At 42.9% G+C, this 17,048-nt stretch overlaps 1 protein-coding gene and 1 long non-coding RNA gene across 3 annotated transcripts; one reads left to right on the forward strand and one right to left on the reverse strand.

The window, feature by feature from the left end:
* Positions 1-1,980: 1,980 nt before the first annotated feature.
* Positions 1,981-6,397, reverse strand: LOC146246624 (COP9 signalosome complex subunit 2). Of its 2 annotated transcripts, none has more exons than XM_084682878.1 (13): positions 6,109-6,397; positions 5,461-5,574; positions 5,200-5,277; positions 4,964-5,090; positions 4,732-4,817; positions 4,335-4,412; positions 4,027-4,201; positions 3,718-3,896; positions 3,579-3,631; positions 3,151-3,248; positions 2,981-3,063; positions 2,826-2,884; positions 1,981-2,469 (listed from the first exon to the last, which is right to left on the reverse strand). In XM_084682878.1, the coding sequence occupies exons 1-13, from the start codon at positions 6,301-6,303 to the stop codon at positions 2,325-2,327; spliced, it is 1,470 nt and encodes a 489-aa protein (XP_084539004.1). In that variant the 5' UTR covers positions 6,304-6,397; the 3' UTR covers positions 1,981-2,324. The 2 variants fall into 2 exon arrangements, with proteins under 2 accessions (XP_084539004.1, XP_084539003.1); XM_084682877.1 differs by having other exon boundaries at positions 4,732-4,821; positions 4,965-5,090; positions 6,109-6,396.
* A 207-nt stretch (positions 6,398-6,604) lies between these two features.
* On the forward strand, positions 6,605-8,331 carry LOC146246625 (uncharacterized). Its single transcript, XR_014732326.1, has 2 exons — positions 6,605-6,842; positions 7,609-8,331. It is a non-coding gene; the product is annotated as an uncharacterized LOC146246625 (long non-coding RNA).
* The last annotated feature ends 8,717 nt before the right edge of the window (positions 8,332-17,048 follow it).

Below are 17,048 nucleotides of genomic sequence, written 5' to 3' on the forward strand. Positions count from 1 at the left end.
TTTCACTCCGTTACACTTAGCTCCAGCTCACAAGCTTGCTACTGGTTGTTGCAAAAGTAATTGCAAGCAGAGCCATAGATAGCCATTAGGCCTATCCATTGCTATGGGTGTGGTTGCAAGCATGCACGAGTTTCTGAGCTAGGAACAAGCTTCTGCGTAAGATCCGAGTCTGGAAAGATAGCGCGGTCCATTTCGCGCTCTCGCTTGCCTCACAGCGCCACTGAGCACTTTTCACAGAAATGAATGGGGACGCCATCTTGGAAGAAAAATCTAGCTGTGTCTTAATATATAAGTCTCGATACCGCATCTTGAGCACGGCTTCGAGTGCAACATCACTAATATTATGGCAAGAACCATTCAATTAAGTAAAGAGAAACGACAGTCCATCATTACTTTAAGACAGGAAGGTCAGTCAATTCGGAAGATTTCAAGAATTTTGAATGTTTCCTCAAGTGCAGTCACGAAAACCATCAAACGCTATGATGAAACGGGCTCTCATGAGGACCGCCCCAGGGCAGGAAGACCAAGAGTTACTTCTGATGCAGAGGATAAATTCATTAGAGTTACCAGCCAAGGAAACCGCAAATTAACAGCACCTCAGATTAAAAGCCACATAAATGCTTCGCAAAGTTCAAGTAGCAGACACATCTCAACATCTACTGTTAAGAGGAGACTGCGTGAATCAGGCCTTCATGGTCGAATCGCTGCAAAGAAGCCACTACTGAGGAACAACAACAGAAAGAGACTTGCTTGGACTAAGAAACACAGGAATGGACATTAAACCAGTGGAAATTTGTACTTTGGTCTGATGAGTCCAAATTTTAGATTTTTGGTTCCACCCGCCGTGTCTTTGTAAGACGCAGAAAAGGTGAGCGGATGGTTGTGGTTCCCACCTTGAAGCATGGAGGAGGAAGTGTGATGGTTTGGGGGTGATTTTGTGGTGACACTGTTGGTGATTTACTCAAAATTTAAGGCATACTTAACCAGCATGGCTAACACAGCATTCTGCAGCGACATGCCATCCCATCTGGTTTGTGCTTAGTGCTTAGTGCAGGGGCGGTTCTACACGGGGGCCTAGGGGCCAGTGCCCCTGTAAAAATGTCCCTGCCCCCCCCCAGCTGACCGAATATATATACATCATTACACGTTTTTCTTCTAGTAGCTTAGCCATCATTAAACAAAAAAGGGACATTGCAGCCTTTTTTGCCCCAGTAAAAAAACAACAAAAGTGAGACAAAACATATCAAGATATTGAGAGAACTGAAGAGCTGGAAGAGGGAGAGCCAGAGCAGTTTGTATGATTTTAATGTAAAGCAAAATGAAAGTTTTTAATGTTTAAATATCATTTGTTTCCACTTTTAATATGCCCCCCTGATTAAACAGTGGCCCCCCAGTAACATTTGTCTAGAATCACCACTGGCTGAGTGAGACCTGCATTTATATTTCAACAAGACAATAACCCCACACACACCTCCAGGCTATGGAAGGGCTATTTGACCAAGAAGGAGAGTGATCAAGTGCTGCGTCAGATGACCTGGCCTCGACACTCACCTGACTTAAACCCAATTGAGATGGTCTGGGATGAGTTAGACCGCAGTGTGAAGGCAAAGCAGCAAACAAGTGCTCAGCACCTCTGGGATCTCCTTCAAGACAGTTGGAAAACCATTCCAGGTGACTGCCTCATGAAACTGATTGAAAGAGTACCAAGAGTGTGCAAAGCTGTCATCAAAGCAAAAGGTGGTTTGTTTACCATTTTTTTGTTTACCACATCGTTCAACATGTGTTCCTTCATAGTTTGGATGTCTTCTATATTAATCTCGAATGTAGAAAAATTAAAACCATTGAATGAAAAGGTGTGTCCAAACTTGACTGGTACTGATATATATATATATATATAATCTGGAATTGAACATTTAGGAATACGTTCATTCAAACATGAGGACAATATTTGCATTAATCAAATAAAACTGTCATCAAATGTTGAGGCAAGTAGCATTTAATGTGTGTTAGTGCTGCAAGTACCACAAGTGCTGTATGAGACACATAATGAATTTATACACACTGACAGTTGTGTATCCCTTGAAATACTTTGTCCATCACCAGCTCCTACAGGTACATAAATCCGATTTAGGCAATACAAAATGAACATAGCCCTGTGAAAAACTAACCCAGGGGCTTGAGAAAAACGCAGTAGCAACTCACAAAACATATGTGCTGTTCATCTCAAACCATCAAGTTGCATTCACTGTTTCGTAGAAAGACGCATTAAAACATGCCGTTCTTTGTTGAAGTTCTTTTCGTTTTTTTTTACCTGAACATATAAATCATGTGAGTTTGCTAACAATGGCTTGGTTGAGTGAGTTAAGCTGGTTTGTCCATTTGTCTAAGGCTGTGTAGCGTGCCCCTCCTCGCTTCTGGTAGTCCAACTCCAGTAGCTGGTTGACTTGGTCAATACGTCCATGAATCGTGCTGGAGAACATAAAATAGTGTTAGATAATAAATGGTACAACCAAAATCACACATTAAAACACTAAATGTACATTCATACAGTATTGGATAACCCAATAGCTAATGATAAAGAAATCTATTTTCCTTTCTTTCAACATGACCAAGAAATAGGAATAGTTTTGACAAAAAGTATTTGTCTGGCCGGATTAAACTGTGAAATGCAGCGCATGGAGTGATCATGAGTGGAAACTATTTGAAAAAGCTATGAGGAACATAAGTATCAGTGAAACATTTCTGTACATGAAAACAACTGGTTTGACCACTATTGTATCATCCCTGACTTGTTTTCAGGGAGCCACAGCACATGGAAAACTTACTTATCCAAAATGCATTGCACCAGCAAACTCTCCACATCACACACGTCAATATTTAACTCCTGGAACAGGGATAACAAGACAGGAAGTTACTGTGTGGTGCATAGAATGCGTGAGCTCAATGCTCTAACATGAAGGGAGCAATTAGATGTGCCTACCTTGGAGATGAATGGGATGTGTATTCTGGTATAAGGCTTAATGAGCTTAATAAGCACTTGAGTTCTAATGTTACGCAGGAGCTCTGGAAAGCAAAGCAAAGATTGATGACAGATCAACTTAGATGCTGGGTAAGAGGGTGTGTAACCATCCAATCACGTCCTCCACTGACCTTCTATGTGCTCTCTGATGAAGGGGTCATCCATGATGCTACTGTGATTGGTTTTCAGAATCTTCTCAAATTCAGTGATGTCATTATTCTGGTAGGCGCTGGGAGGGAAAACAGTTGTGTTGTTATAATCCATACATTGTGCTGTTACAATCCACAAACAATACAACTTCAGTACTTTTTCAACCCAATTTCTAAATATTAAACTTTTTAATGTCAACATGCCCTCCACTCCACAATTAAAGGGTGTGGGTCTAGGTCACATGTTTACTAGAAATCTAATCTCCAATGCATGCAAGGAAATGAGACATCTATAATGAACAATGGCTGATTTGGACAGATAGGGAAGCACAAGACAAAGAGTGACAGGTCTTAAGAACAACACATTGTAGAGCTGAACCACTGCAGTGAACACCCTCAGATCAGCTTACCTTACTAAGTTTGTCATGGCAAGGATTTCAGGATCGTTTTTGTACGGTTTGGCCTAAATCCAAAACGCACGGTCAGTAAAACAAATATAAACACAATTTCTCTCTTTCACTGTCTGTAATTTCCGCTGTGGTTGCTGACCTCCTGAGAGTCGAACGGATTAATGCCCGACTTCATCAGCATGTTTGCTAAAACCAGGTATTTCAAACACGTGGTCCGCCTGGGACTGCCTGACTCGTCGTAGTTCTTAAAGGACTCGAAGAAATCTGTGTGAGCCTTCTCAAACTCCCCCTCTCTCAGGTGCATCTTCCCTCCACACTCTGCACAGAACAACGGAACCACAGGTCAAGTGACAGCAAAGGTCACACCGGCACGCCTCCGCTAGCCGTCGGCGTGACCCATAACATGTATCCGTTGGCCGCCCGTTCCGTTCGCTCTGGGCAGCTTTACCTCTGATGACGCCCATGATGAGAGGATGAGGGATGGCAGACTTTATGTGGAGGGACTGCTCGTAAAGGGCCTTCAGCTTCTTGTTGTTCTTCTGAGCCGTGTACATCTGGATCTCCAGGGCATAGATCTCTAACAGCTGGGTGCCTTTCTTGAGGTCATCTTCCCCGTCATCTGTCTGTATGGACACCAAAAACAACCAACATACCAGATCAGACCAGTCTTGGTATCGTCTTCTAATGTGTGTATTGAGCTTTGTAGTGTACAGAATCAGGTCTGCAGGGCCCACAGATACTACTACAGATGCATACTTGGCATGATTGGTGCAGCTGTCTGAGGATTTTCTGTAGCTTTCCAAACTCTTCCCGCTCCAGGTACAGCTTTCCCAGCTGGAAGTGAACAGCAGAACTTGAGAACTTTGATTTAGTCATTTAGCAGACGCTCTTATCCAGAGCGACTTACAGTAAGTACAGGGACAATTCTCCGAAGCAAGTAGGGTGAAGTGCCTTGCCCAAAGACACAACATCATTTGGCACGGCCAGGAATAGAACCAGCAACCTTTTGATTAATAGCCCGGTTCCCTAACCGCTCAGCCATCTGACTCCCTTGGCCTTTATGGTCTGCATCAGGACTTGACAGATACATGCATATGGGGTCTAGATATCACAAACACCAGACACACCGAGATGACTTATGTCAATTCTTTACCTTTGTATTTGTTTTAAACCATAGTCTGTCATTTTTGGCATCTTTCAAAGCATCGAGAGTTGTTTCATAGAACTCCTGTAGTAGATCCATCTGAAACACATGGAAGAGCGAGACGACAAATCAACTGTTTCTTTCAGACTCAATTCTTGTGAATTATTCTTTTGCACTGGATACCGTATGTGATTTCAGAAGCATAACTTTCTTAGGAAAGCTGCCTTTCGTGAGACCCATACCTGTTTGGAGGTGGAGATGTAGTCAAGAATGGAGTTGATAGATTTCTCAGAGTAGTTCCTGGTAACAGCACTCCTTATGTACATCAACAACTGCTTGTATCTGTTCATCATCTCTGGAAAGTTAGTCTGCAGAGTTTAAACATAGAAGAAATTGTTCATTTCAAGTCTTTGTCAAGATGCATTACTCAAATAAGTATTTCCGATGTATTATGTACTTATATTTTTCCATACTAACCAACTTAAAGTTGATTTTGATCATCTGTTTTAGCGCTTTGAATCCCCATTCTCCCTTTTCCCCCTCCAGCTCCAACACCTGAAAAACCCATGACCATTTAGATAAGTTAAAAAGGATTGATAATCGCAGAGCATTATTCTATGCAAGTGAAATTATGAACGTAGCTTCGTTTTAAAGTGGTGCTTTGTTGAGAAAGTTTCAGTTTTGTGTAACTTCAAACTGTAAACAAATTGTTGTAACCTTGAGAATGTTTTACTCCACCTTCTGAAAGCTGCTGAGGGCTGCTTTGGGATCATCCTCCTTCAGGGCTTTAGAGTTGTAGTATTGATTTTCCAAGTCCACATTGGGCTCTGAGTTGCTGTCCTCTGAATATTCCTGAATAGTGATATATGATACGTACAAAATATTTAATGCAAACGAGATATAACTATTTTGCCGATATGGTCTGTGCCCATAGTAGCAACGTCGTTAGCTAGCTAGTTGTAAACAATAACACACTAGCACACTGGCTATTTAACGTGTTTGCTAGCTACCGGTATAGCTAGTGCTAGCTAGCTAGCACATTGCAAATAGTTAAGCTAACTAACGAGTTAGATTAGCAGATGTGACTACATGAACCCACCAACTAGTAATCACTTATGCACACTTACAGTGAAATATGAATACATCGTATTCTGCTATACTGTCAATTATCATAGTAACTATGATATCTCATGCAAAGAGTTCCGAGATGGAAACGAGTATTCTGTTAGCGAGCAAGCTAGCCTAGCAGCCGTGTTGGCCTTGGCTTTTTTATACCCCCTTTGCTAAATGACAACACCCAGTGCACTGCAAGCTGAATGTCTGAAAGCAAACCATAACTACATCTTAACATAGTAAAGCCACATTTGTAATGAATATTATTTCTACCAGATCATAATCCTCTTCATCGTCGCACATGAAATCATCTTCCATGTCAGACATCTTGACAGGATAACAGGAGCAAATCCAACCGCGTCGCACAGCACTTAGGCGCGTTGTGCCCTGTTTGTGCAGGAAATCAGAATGGTAGTTCTTTTCTCTATCCGTAGATGGCACCATCACATCAACTTTACCAGTAGACATCAAACTGTCAATGTCTGTACTTCGTAAAACCAATATAATACCGCTCCATAGTAGTGATATATTAATTGGTACATTTTCATTCAAAGGTAATACCTTACACTAACGAAAACGTAATTAGTGTGAAAGCTAAAGAGAAGGTTTGGGTCAGCTTGGGTCATGTACCCTCTCTCTCTCTCTCTCTCTCTCTCTCTCTCTCTCTCTCTCTCTCTCTCTCTCTCTCTCTCTCTCTCTCTCACACACACACACACACACACACACGCATAAACGCACGCAAACACCCACTCACGCACATCCACCATGACCCAATCATGGACTGCAAGCAATTGGGACCGTGACGAGAGTTTTAAACGTTTTGATGGGGTGGAATTATTTGTTTGGAAGAATTTTAACAAGCCGTCCTTTGAGACGCAAGAATCTTTGACAAGGTAGATTTTTTCCTTCTGTGACTGACAAGAGTATGAACCCTATATAAGTTTGAACAAACATTGCGTGATAACAGTGGGAGTGAATTTCATACTTGACTCAACCCTGTGGATCAGGTTTGTGTTAAATATATTTCATGAATGTTTTTAAACAGTGTTGGCTGCCACACACAGAGCGGGCATTGGCAGCATACATTCACTCTATAATCTTTCTCCTTCACTGAGGGGGTCATTTCACATCAGACTCAGTAAAATATTTTATTATCAAAGAGAATTTGTATTGTAAGAGTGATTTCAAACCTACTTAGCAGACTGAGACATGTTTCATAACTTTATTGCGGAAGACAGAGGAGACTGTGAGTTGGACTTCATATTTCTAGTCCTGTGTAGCCAGTTGCACAATAATATTTACAGTATCCTTCAGCGACTCCAACACTAAGGGAATAGGGTGTCAGCCGACTAGTAATCTGAAAAAGGTCTCCTTTGTCACGATATGTGCGTGTTTGTCCATGTGAACAGAGATATTGAAATGGTGGGATACTATATTAGAACAGACTGAGTCAGGGGGGAAATCACTTGACTGTGATCCTTTTTCTCTATGCTTACACAGTTCACACACAGTAAAATGGCTGCCGATGCCTGCTGTTCTCACAGTAAATCACGCTGTAATAATTGTCATTCAGCAGGTCCGCGTTGGTGTGTGCATCTGTAGGTCTGTGAGTCTGTGTGTGTGTGTGTGCATCTGTAGGTCTGTGAGTCTGTGTGTGTGTGTGTGTGTGCAGCTACGTATTTGCGAGTGTATGATTCATCATCCCGTCAGCAATTGTGTGTGTGTGTGTCGTTTGTCAGAGGCTCACTAATCGTGTTGTGGTTCTGTCAACAGGAATAGGTATGAGTGAAGAAGTACAGGTGGGAACTACAGAGTGCTGTTTGTGTCAAACAGAACACAGACCCACCTCTCCTACTCTGCAGTGTACAGCTGGTGTCAAACAGAACAGACCCACCTCTCCTACTCTGCAGTGTACAGCTGGTGTCAAACAGAACAGACCCACCTCTCCTACTCTGCAGTGTACAGCTGGTGTCAAACAGAACAGACCCACCTCTCCTACTCTGCAGTGTACAGCTGGTGTCAAACAGAACAGACCCACCTCTCCTACTCTGCAGTGTACAGCTGGTGTCATACCAATACCAATTACACTGATATTCTACAGTACAATCTACAAAGTGGTAGATCTGTGGTATAAACCTAAATTAAACTTTCAACTCTACTGAAGTGATTGATGGAGACAGACACTTTTGAAGCAGGCATTTGCATGGATACCAGTTGAGCTCTGGAGAGTGAGCAGGGATTCAAGTTTAACGGAAGACGCACCAGCCCAGACTAGCCTTCAGTCTCCGAGGCCTCACTGACCCAGGGCATTGAGGTCTTGATTGAGTCTGACAAACATAGTCCTTTCATTTAACAGTTATTCAACCTGTTCATATAAACCCACAAACCCCCTATACCAACCCATATAGAGTCTAAAAGGATGATGTTCACAATTATAAACATCATAGAGTTGTCTCTGTTCAGCGGTGATCCATTTAATAAAAACTATAACAGGGATATTAGTCCCCTGGCGTTAATGTATACACTAGGCTTTATCAGCCGTTTAATTTTAGGTTGCCAAAAACTGTTTTATGCAGAACCTAATAACCATAATAGAGTTAATGTAATCTTGTTTTTGACAGTTCCTTAAACATTAGCAGTCTTTATAGTGTCTCCAGCATTGGCATCTGGCAGCTCCGGCATCTGTACCTCTCCCAGCAGGCTGTCTGCTTTTACACTCTCCCTAAATGGCTTTCTCCTGTAAGAGCTCACGGAAGAGCACTAAGTCTATTTCAACGAGTGCCAGCTCTCCTCTAGATCATTACACACACAAGCACACACACACACACACAAGCACACACACACACTAATACATACACATACACACACATACAGACACACACACACTAATACACACACACTAATGCACACACACTAATACACACACACACACTCACACACATGGCTCTAGAGCCAACTTTCCCCTAGGTCATCGTGGCTGTGCTCTCTCATCAGCCTACCCAAGATGCGTGACTAGACATTCTGTGAGCCTGTTTCTGCTGGTTTTTTTTCCCCCTTTCGTTTTACAAGGTAGAAGCGTGTCTCACTTTTATACAACAATTCTGGTCCGATGAGGCTGTTGTTGCGAGCCCTCGTTCCAGAAGTAGAAACACACATCAGCCAAGTCCACACGCACCCTCTCTGCATCGCACGCTAGCACTGTGTGGTATGTGCCTGGTGTGCAGTGTGTGTGGGTTGGGGTTTGTGGTTGATGTGAATTGTGTATATAAGGGTAGGTGTAGATGTGTGGAGAGGTAAGATCAGTGTGTTTGCCTTCCTAGATTAGGGTGACAGTTATTGATTAGATAAGACATCATTAGAATGGACGAGGATGAAGAAGGTATACGGCTGGTCTCAAGTGAGTGAAGTTTAGTTTACAGTGATCCCTTCACCTCAATTACAACAGATTTTGTCATCAAGTATTAAGCAGCGTAATCTTTTACCTTCAATTCTCTTCCTCCTTCTTTACTTAATACTTCTCGTTGTGGACTTTTCAACCACTATTCAAGCTGTATGCAAAGCTTTTGATGGTAGAAAGATTTTTACTTAATTATAGGAAAGTGCTGTTTACAGTTTTTCACAATTGCTAAAATACTAAACCCCACACTCAAACCAATTTGTGAAATCAGACACTCTTTTGGCAAAACTCTAAACACATTCTCATTCACTAAACACATTTTGCACTTGATGCACTGGTGCTGCAAAATGGTAAATACAGGCGGCAAATAGTAAACACAACTACAACACAGTTGTCATCTGTAAAACACAATGACTCAACATTTTTCACACTTGTTTCTAATGCTGGTTTGGGACAATGTAACCTTTACTGTGGTGTCCGTGTACGAGAACAGTTCAACTTCGAACATTTACTGTAAGTGTTTGCCTTCCACCATACAGCCCTTTTTCTCCACCCAATTGATGATTTTTTCTCTGTGTGGTGGTGAAAGGTCTGTGACTGAAACCCATATACCAGAGTACATTTCCTACAGGCAATGGAATTGGCCTGTGGTGACATAAGTGTGGAGTGTTTTCAAGGCTGGATCCAGCACACCAGAGGGTTTTTTCTTTGATCTTTGTTGACAGATATGATGGTTACTTTACAGTTTTTCTCAATTGCTAAAACACTAAAACCTATTGGCTGAACAAAGTTCTCAGTTGCCTGAACTCATGTAGCTAATTGTGCAGTCTGTTGTCAATACCTTAAACTATTTCACATGGTAAAACACAATTTGCAGATCTCACTTATACTTTTCAGCAACACTCTAAACACATTCTCATTTTCAAAACACATTCTGCACTCTAATGCACATGTCATCTACACTGGTAAACACAAATGGAAACAATCAAATACAAATAGAGAAAACATGTCATTGACAAAACTCAAAATTGATTTAACTTGTTTGCTTACTAAACTGAAGTGACAACCAATATAAGCCAGTTCAGAGAGCAAACAGGTTGTTGAAGGAGGGAAAATATTGCTTGTGATGTTGACGAAGTACTCTGGCCTGACCCAGCCCAAAGACAAGAAGAACCACATTGATCACATGTTTACTCCTTTGATTGTTGTCCCTTTCAGTATTGTATACTGTGTAGTACAGTGCATTGTGGGCTGTATACTGTACAATGAACAAATTGTATGGCCCTGAACATTGTGCTTTCCATTAGTTACAGTACCTGCTCATTAGATTTTGACTGGTTGCAGGTTCATATCAACAAAGAACACAAGTGAGTTGTGAGTAGTGAGACGCAGGGTACAGTACAGTATAGGGGTACAAGGAGGAAAAAGAAAACATTTTTTTGCAAAGAGCAAAGCAGAGTAGTAATTTCTGATCAATTTTGAGCTAAAAAGACAATGACGGATAAATATTAAATTTGTTTGAGATAAAATATTCTTTGTACTGTTGTACTTCTCCCTGAGCACAATATGTTTTGAACAATGTGTTTTCAATTTTTTGGTGTATTGTGTACTGACTGCTTGTTGGATATATCATTTTGATCACTTTGTTTATGATTTGAGAGCAGTGTTTGATTTTGAGCACAGGTATTTCTATTTTGAGGCGAAAGTTTGATTTTGAGCATAGGTAAAACTGTTTTAAGGCAAAAGTTTCATTTTGCAAGAGGATTCAGAGGTTTTGAACACAGGCTAAATATAGTCATACATCAGGAAAGTGTCAATTGGTGTTGAAACACCAAAATCCAGTGTTTCAAAATCCAAAATCCATTTTCTTTACTGCTACAGTAAATTAATTTACTGTGTAAACTTAAAAACATTATTCTTGTATCTACATGCCCTAGATGCTGTGTGAATGTGAGATTCTCCATTTTTTTGTGCTGTGTCTAATGATTTCTCCATAGTGTTAGTATATTGATTAGTTGTGTTTATGATCTGAAAGCATAGTTTGATTTTGAGCACAGGTTACATGGTTTAGGAGCGGGTGACTGATTTTCAATATTTGGTTTTGTGTGAATATTTGGTTTTGTGTTTACAGTTTTAAGAAAATGGTTGACTGTTTCAAGAAATATGTTTTAGCAATCGTGAAAAACTGTGATATTTCTTTGGCTTGGGATGAAGACCCTCGACCGTGGAGTGGCTTGTTGTTGTTTTTGCTCCCACAGTCCAGTCCCAGGGGTGTGCAGACAGCATCGCTGTAAACACATCACCATTGGGATGCGTTAAGCCTGCCAAAACTAACCCTGCATCACAGAACATCATAATAACCCATCTCTGCCTGATGCTGCGACTTCCCTGTAACTTTGAGATGGCTGGCTTACAATATCAGGCTGCCTTGTTTTCATTTGAGTGTTGCTTTCCCCCCCTTTTCACCATTGCAAATCAAAGCAGATGTGGTGTAAAGGTTTCAGTGTAACTGGTCTCTCTCTCTCTGGTCTCACTCTCTCTGGTCTCTCTCTCTGGTCTCTCTCTCTCTGGTCACTCTCTCTGGTCTTTCTCTGTGGTCCCTCTCTCTCTGGTCTCTCTCTCTGGTCTCTCTATCTGGTCTCTCTATCTGGTCTCTCTCTCTGGTCTCTCTCTCTCTGGTCTCTCTCTCTCGGGTCTCTTTCTGGTCAGAGTTCGGATAAAGGGATGTCTCCTCTCTCGACCGCTCTGCATGCCTCCCCCTTTCCATTTTCTTTTCCCCTCCCCTCTCCTCTCCTCTCCTCCCTTCTCCAATCATCTCCACCTCCCATCTCCTCTCCTCCCTTCTTTTCTCCTTTCCTCTCCACCTTTCCTCTCCTCTCCCCCTCCCCTCTCCTCCCCTTACCCCCTCTCCTCTCCTCCTCCCTTCTCCTGTCCTCCTCCCCTCTCCCTCTCCCTCTCTCTCTCTCTCTCTCTCTCTCTCTCTCTCTCTCTCCCTCTCCCTCTCCCTCTCCCTCTCTCTCTCTCTCTCCCTCTCCCTCTCCCTCTCCCGCTCTCCTCCACTCTCTTCTCTTCTCTTCTCTTCTCCTCTCCTCTCCTCTCCTCTCCTCTCCTCTCCTCTCCTCTCTCCTCTCCTCTCCTTTCCTGTCCCCCCTCATTCTCATTTCTCCTCTCCTCCTCTCCAATGCCCCTCCTCAGCCTGTCATCCCTGTCAGTGTGGCTTAGAGATCAGACTAGGAGACAGGGTATATATAGATGCGCTTACATATTTCACATGCCAAGTTTGAGACTATGGGAGCAGTGGTTTTCAACAATACACTTTAAGACCGTTTAAAACCATGGGCACTGCTGGACCAACCAGAGGAGCATATATGGTTTTAGATGGGAAAGTTTCATAAGTATCGTATTCGATCATTATACTGTTCCCACAGTGTGTTGTGTTGGCTGTTGCTGTGGGTGAACTGACTGTGGCTCCAGTACTGAGTCAGAGTAAGTACAATGATTTATGCCTCCAGCAGATAGCTATGCTCAGAAGAGCCATATCCCTGAAAGCACTGTCAGACATAGAGGTATTAAACTGCAGCCTGCACGTAACTCTTCACATGTTGAAAGCTTCGCGTGTCTCTGCAGCTTCTGCGTACTGTAAACGCAGATCAGATATCCCTTTCTGGAAGTTCCTCGGAAAGTTTATCATGTGTGCAGCACTGGATCCCCCCTAGGGTCTCTCTCTTTCTTTTCTTCCCTCCCTCTCTCTCTCCTTCTCTCGCTATCGCTTGCTATCTTTTAACAGTCTTCATGCGCAATGTGTTGCTGTTATCCATTACCCAAAAGGAAGTACGAATGATTAGGCTTGGATGTGAAGAAAGGGTCAAGACCTTCCTTCATCCCACAAGCCTTCAACACCCTAATCCAATACTGAACTTATCTCAAGCCCGCAGTAACAAACAGCCCCTGTTTGTGCTGTTTGTCTCCTGGACCACGTAGTCTTAACACCAGTCTATTCCAGCCTGTTTACAGCTCGCCTTGCGGCACCCCTGTGGACACTCTGCCTAGAGGTCGACTACTAGAGAGGCCTGTGGGATTTTCCACTGAGGGGTCGGTTACAAATAGCAACTTTCCATCGCATTGAAGCAGAGGTCTTCACAGGGACAGTGCTTTGATTGACCTTATCTGCCATCAACGTTTAGTTGCATACGGAGAAGCACTGGGTGTTTACATGGGGAGAGGATATCCTTTGCTGGGTCCTCGCTAGATGTTGTTGTTCACTGCATTCCCACCATCACAGTTAGGAAAACTCAGAGTTAGACCGCGGTACTGTAACCAATCACTTTACTCCTGTGGTTCCATTTTAGGATGAGACAGGGACTGAGTTTGATGTGGGTCTAGATGCTGGGCTCAAGGGAGTTAGGTGGCTGAACGGCAAGTAATCAGAAGGTTGCCGGTTTGATTCCCCGGGCGCTGTGTCCTTGGGCAAGGCACTTCACCCTGCTTGCCTCGGGGGGAATGTCCCTGTACTTACTGTAAGTCGCTCTGGATAAGAGCATCTGCTAAGTGACTAAAAATTTAAATGTCAAGGCTGGACATGAGGCTGCAGCTGTGGCTGGATACTGTAGGTGCTGAGGCTGAGGTTGGATACTGTAAGTGCAGAGGCTGGGGCTGGATACTGTAGGTGCTGAGGCTGGGGCTGGATACTGTAGGTGTAGAGGCTGAGGTTGGATACTGTAAGTGCAGAGGCTGGGGCTGGATACTGTAGGTGCTGAGGCTGGGGCTGGATACTGTAGGTGTAGAGGCTGAGGCTAGATAGAGTCTGGGGCTGGATACTGTAGGTGTAGAGGCTGAGGCTAGATAGAGTCTGGGGCTGGATACTGTAGGTGTATAGGCTGGGGCTGGATACTTTAGGTGCAGAGGCTGGAGGAAACTGAGGCTTTCATTGAATAACTATTTGCGTGCAGACATTTTTATGCACCCCTTCCAGTTGCCAAACATTTCATATTTATGAGGGTAACATTTGTGCTAAGTATAATAAAACAAATGTTATTACACAAATTACAAACTATTAGTAATTCAGATGAGGCATATGGCTTAGGTTTACCCTTGGCCAGAGTAAAATGTTATCTGGCTGGCTGCCAGCAGTACCATGTGTTGGCAGTCTTTTCTTGACATTTATAATAAAGAATTTAAAAATTACTTCATTTCCGGTGTCCTGGTAAGAATAAAGATGGATGTGTAGAATTCATGTGAGAAAATATGATGACTACCCATTAGCCAATCAGAATGCTCGTACTGTCTTTGCCATATAACATGATGTAATAAGTAGCAACTGTGTTGTCATCAAATTATCTGGAATTCTTTGGATTCCTTGAACCACATAAATACCAATCAAATGGAAAAATGTCATACTGCCATGTGTTTGTGCTCCGATTTACAGTATTTTGGGCTCAATATTATGATATAAACTTACAGTGTTGTAATTTAAAATAGCTGTTTCAGTCCTGTGGGACAGAATTAGATTATTTTCTCATTAGAGAAAATAATAGTTGACTAAACAAGTAGAGTAACGTACTAAAGAAATTAAACATTTAAAAATCTGTAAAGAGTTAAGAAGCGACGGAGAAAAAGTCCTACAAATGGTTCTGGCCACATTTCCCACCACGGCGGTACTTCCAACGCAGTTCACCAATCTGGACATGTTTACCTACAAATGAGAACTGTCATACTGTGTGTGTGTGTGTGTGTGTATGTGTGTGTGTGTGTGTGGTCGAAGGAGACCCTCGGCTCTCGTGACTTGTGGCTCAGGATGGGAGCGAGGGGCGGGGGAGATACCATCAGAGCCTGATTTCTGTGGTTATGATGACATCCAGATAATAGCAGACACACACACACACATCTTGTCTGCTCTGAGCCCAGCACTGCTGCCCTCTCTCTCGCAAACACACACACATACACACATGCCAGAGTCTGCAAATTACAGCTTAGCATGCGAGCGTTAAGCAGATGGGTTGCCTAATGACTGTTGTGTACAGTGGAGAGGGAGTCTGCTTCTTTCCCATTACATGTCCCCCCTTACTGCTCTTTACTAGACCCTGAGACCCAGGTCTGGCTTTCATTTACTTTATGTCTTAACTGGCACCAGTATGACATATGGAGGATGCAGGTGGTCAGTCAATGAAAAAAAAAAAAAAAAAAGGAATCGCTTTCTGGTTGCAAAACCTTATTGCTCCACACTTGATTTTGATGGCAAATATCATCACTTGTCAGATCTGATCTACAGTTTTATGTGTAAAGCAGCGAAGCATATGATTAAGCGGTACTAGTCCCTTTGGTTCCTTCTTTTTTTTATGTGAGATTATTGATTGCAAAAGCCTGTGATTATATGGATGTACATCGTTGGCTCAAGAAGTACACTTGTGAGCTAGTGCTGCACATAGAGGGAGGGTATGCTGACGGGAGAGCATTAGCGTGAGAGCTTAAGGTAGACTGCTGGAGATCTGTCATGATCACTATCCTGGGATGATTGCTTTAGGATGATCTCATGTGATGATCTAATTTTTCAAAAGATATTGTTCCATTTTCCTTTCATTAAAGGAGGATAAACGGACAGTTAAACCTTCTCTATAATGGACAACATGTCTCCTCCTGGGAGAACACTTTAAGCTCACATTTATAAGTTTGATAGATGTTGGATGTTTGGTGGGTCAGCTGGACACTGGACTTGGACTCTGTTTTGATGGGCAGTCTGAAAGACACACGCACACAGCACGGAAACGCAACACTTTGGTCAAGCCTTGTTTGTAACAACTCTCAGCCTGTACAAGCACGCAGACAACCCTCATGTGTATTAACGCCAATGTAAAGCCAAAAACACACACAAACACACCTGCCATGATTGAAGAAAAGAACTTGACGAGTCTTTGGAACGGACTTCAACACTGTCTGGCCTTTAAGAGGCATCCATCAGTAGTCGGCTCATAAACACAAGAGATAAGGATGATATGCGTTCATGCCTGTGACTTCCAATCGCTATGCAGTAGCGTGTGTACATGTGCGTGTGTGTGTATGAAAGAAAGAAAGAAAGAAAAAGAAGGCTCGGCCTGTCTGGGCCTAGTCTGAGATAGCACGCAAGAGGTGGCGTGTCTGACAACCTTGAAGGTGTGCTGTCTACACACAAACACACGCAGACAAACACAGGCAGCAATACGAACACGTACATGTGTGTCTGCTTTGGATCACGTCATCGTGCGAGGATGCCCTTTTGTTTCCGTGGAACCAAACATGTCTCCGTGAATGACAACGGGCCTGGTTGTAATTGAGACATCTAAGCGGAAGCCAGGCACGCTGAAGGTCTGTTCGTCTCTCCTTTCCCCCTCTCGCACGAGATCCTTTACCTCTTCCCTGTCCCCCTCATCCCCCTACTCCTCTCTTCCTCCCTCCATCGACGTGTCTCTCAGTGAGGCGCGCTGCTGTGATATCCTATACAGTCTGCACTTTTGACCAACAGCCCTGGGTAATGGTTTTCAGATTCTACAAGGTGGCCTGAATCTCTGCCAAAGCTGAAAATGGAAAGCAAAACACACATTCACCACCCTCTGTTCCTACTTAGCTCAGATGTAAGCTTATTTTTCATGTTCTTTCGATTTTTTTTTTTGTCACGCTTTTACATGATAGACTGGGAGAGTGGGCTGAAAGAGCAGGAGCTTGTTTTGATACAGCCTCTCTTTGTGTAATGTAGAAAGTAGAAATCCTTCACGTTTTATAGGGAAGTAGAAACCTCCGAGAGCTGCATGGATCCTTGCTTGTGAGATGATCCACTGCCATCCTG

The sequence above is a fragment of the Hypomesus nipponensis genome, chromosome 19 (genome assembly GCF_054491055.1).
Source record: "Hypomesus nipponensis isolate SF chromosome 19, ASM5449105v1, whole genome shotgun sequence".
In the NCBI taxonomy this organism is placed as follows: domain Eukaryota; kingdom Metazoa; phylum Chordata; class Actinopteri; order Osmeriformes; family Osmeridae; genus Hypomesus; species Hypomesus nipponensis.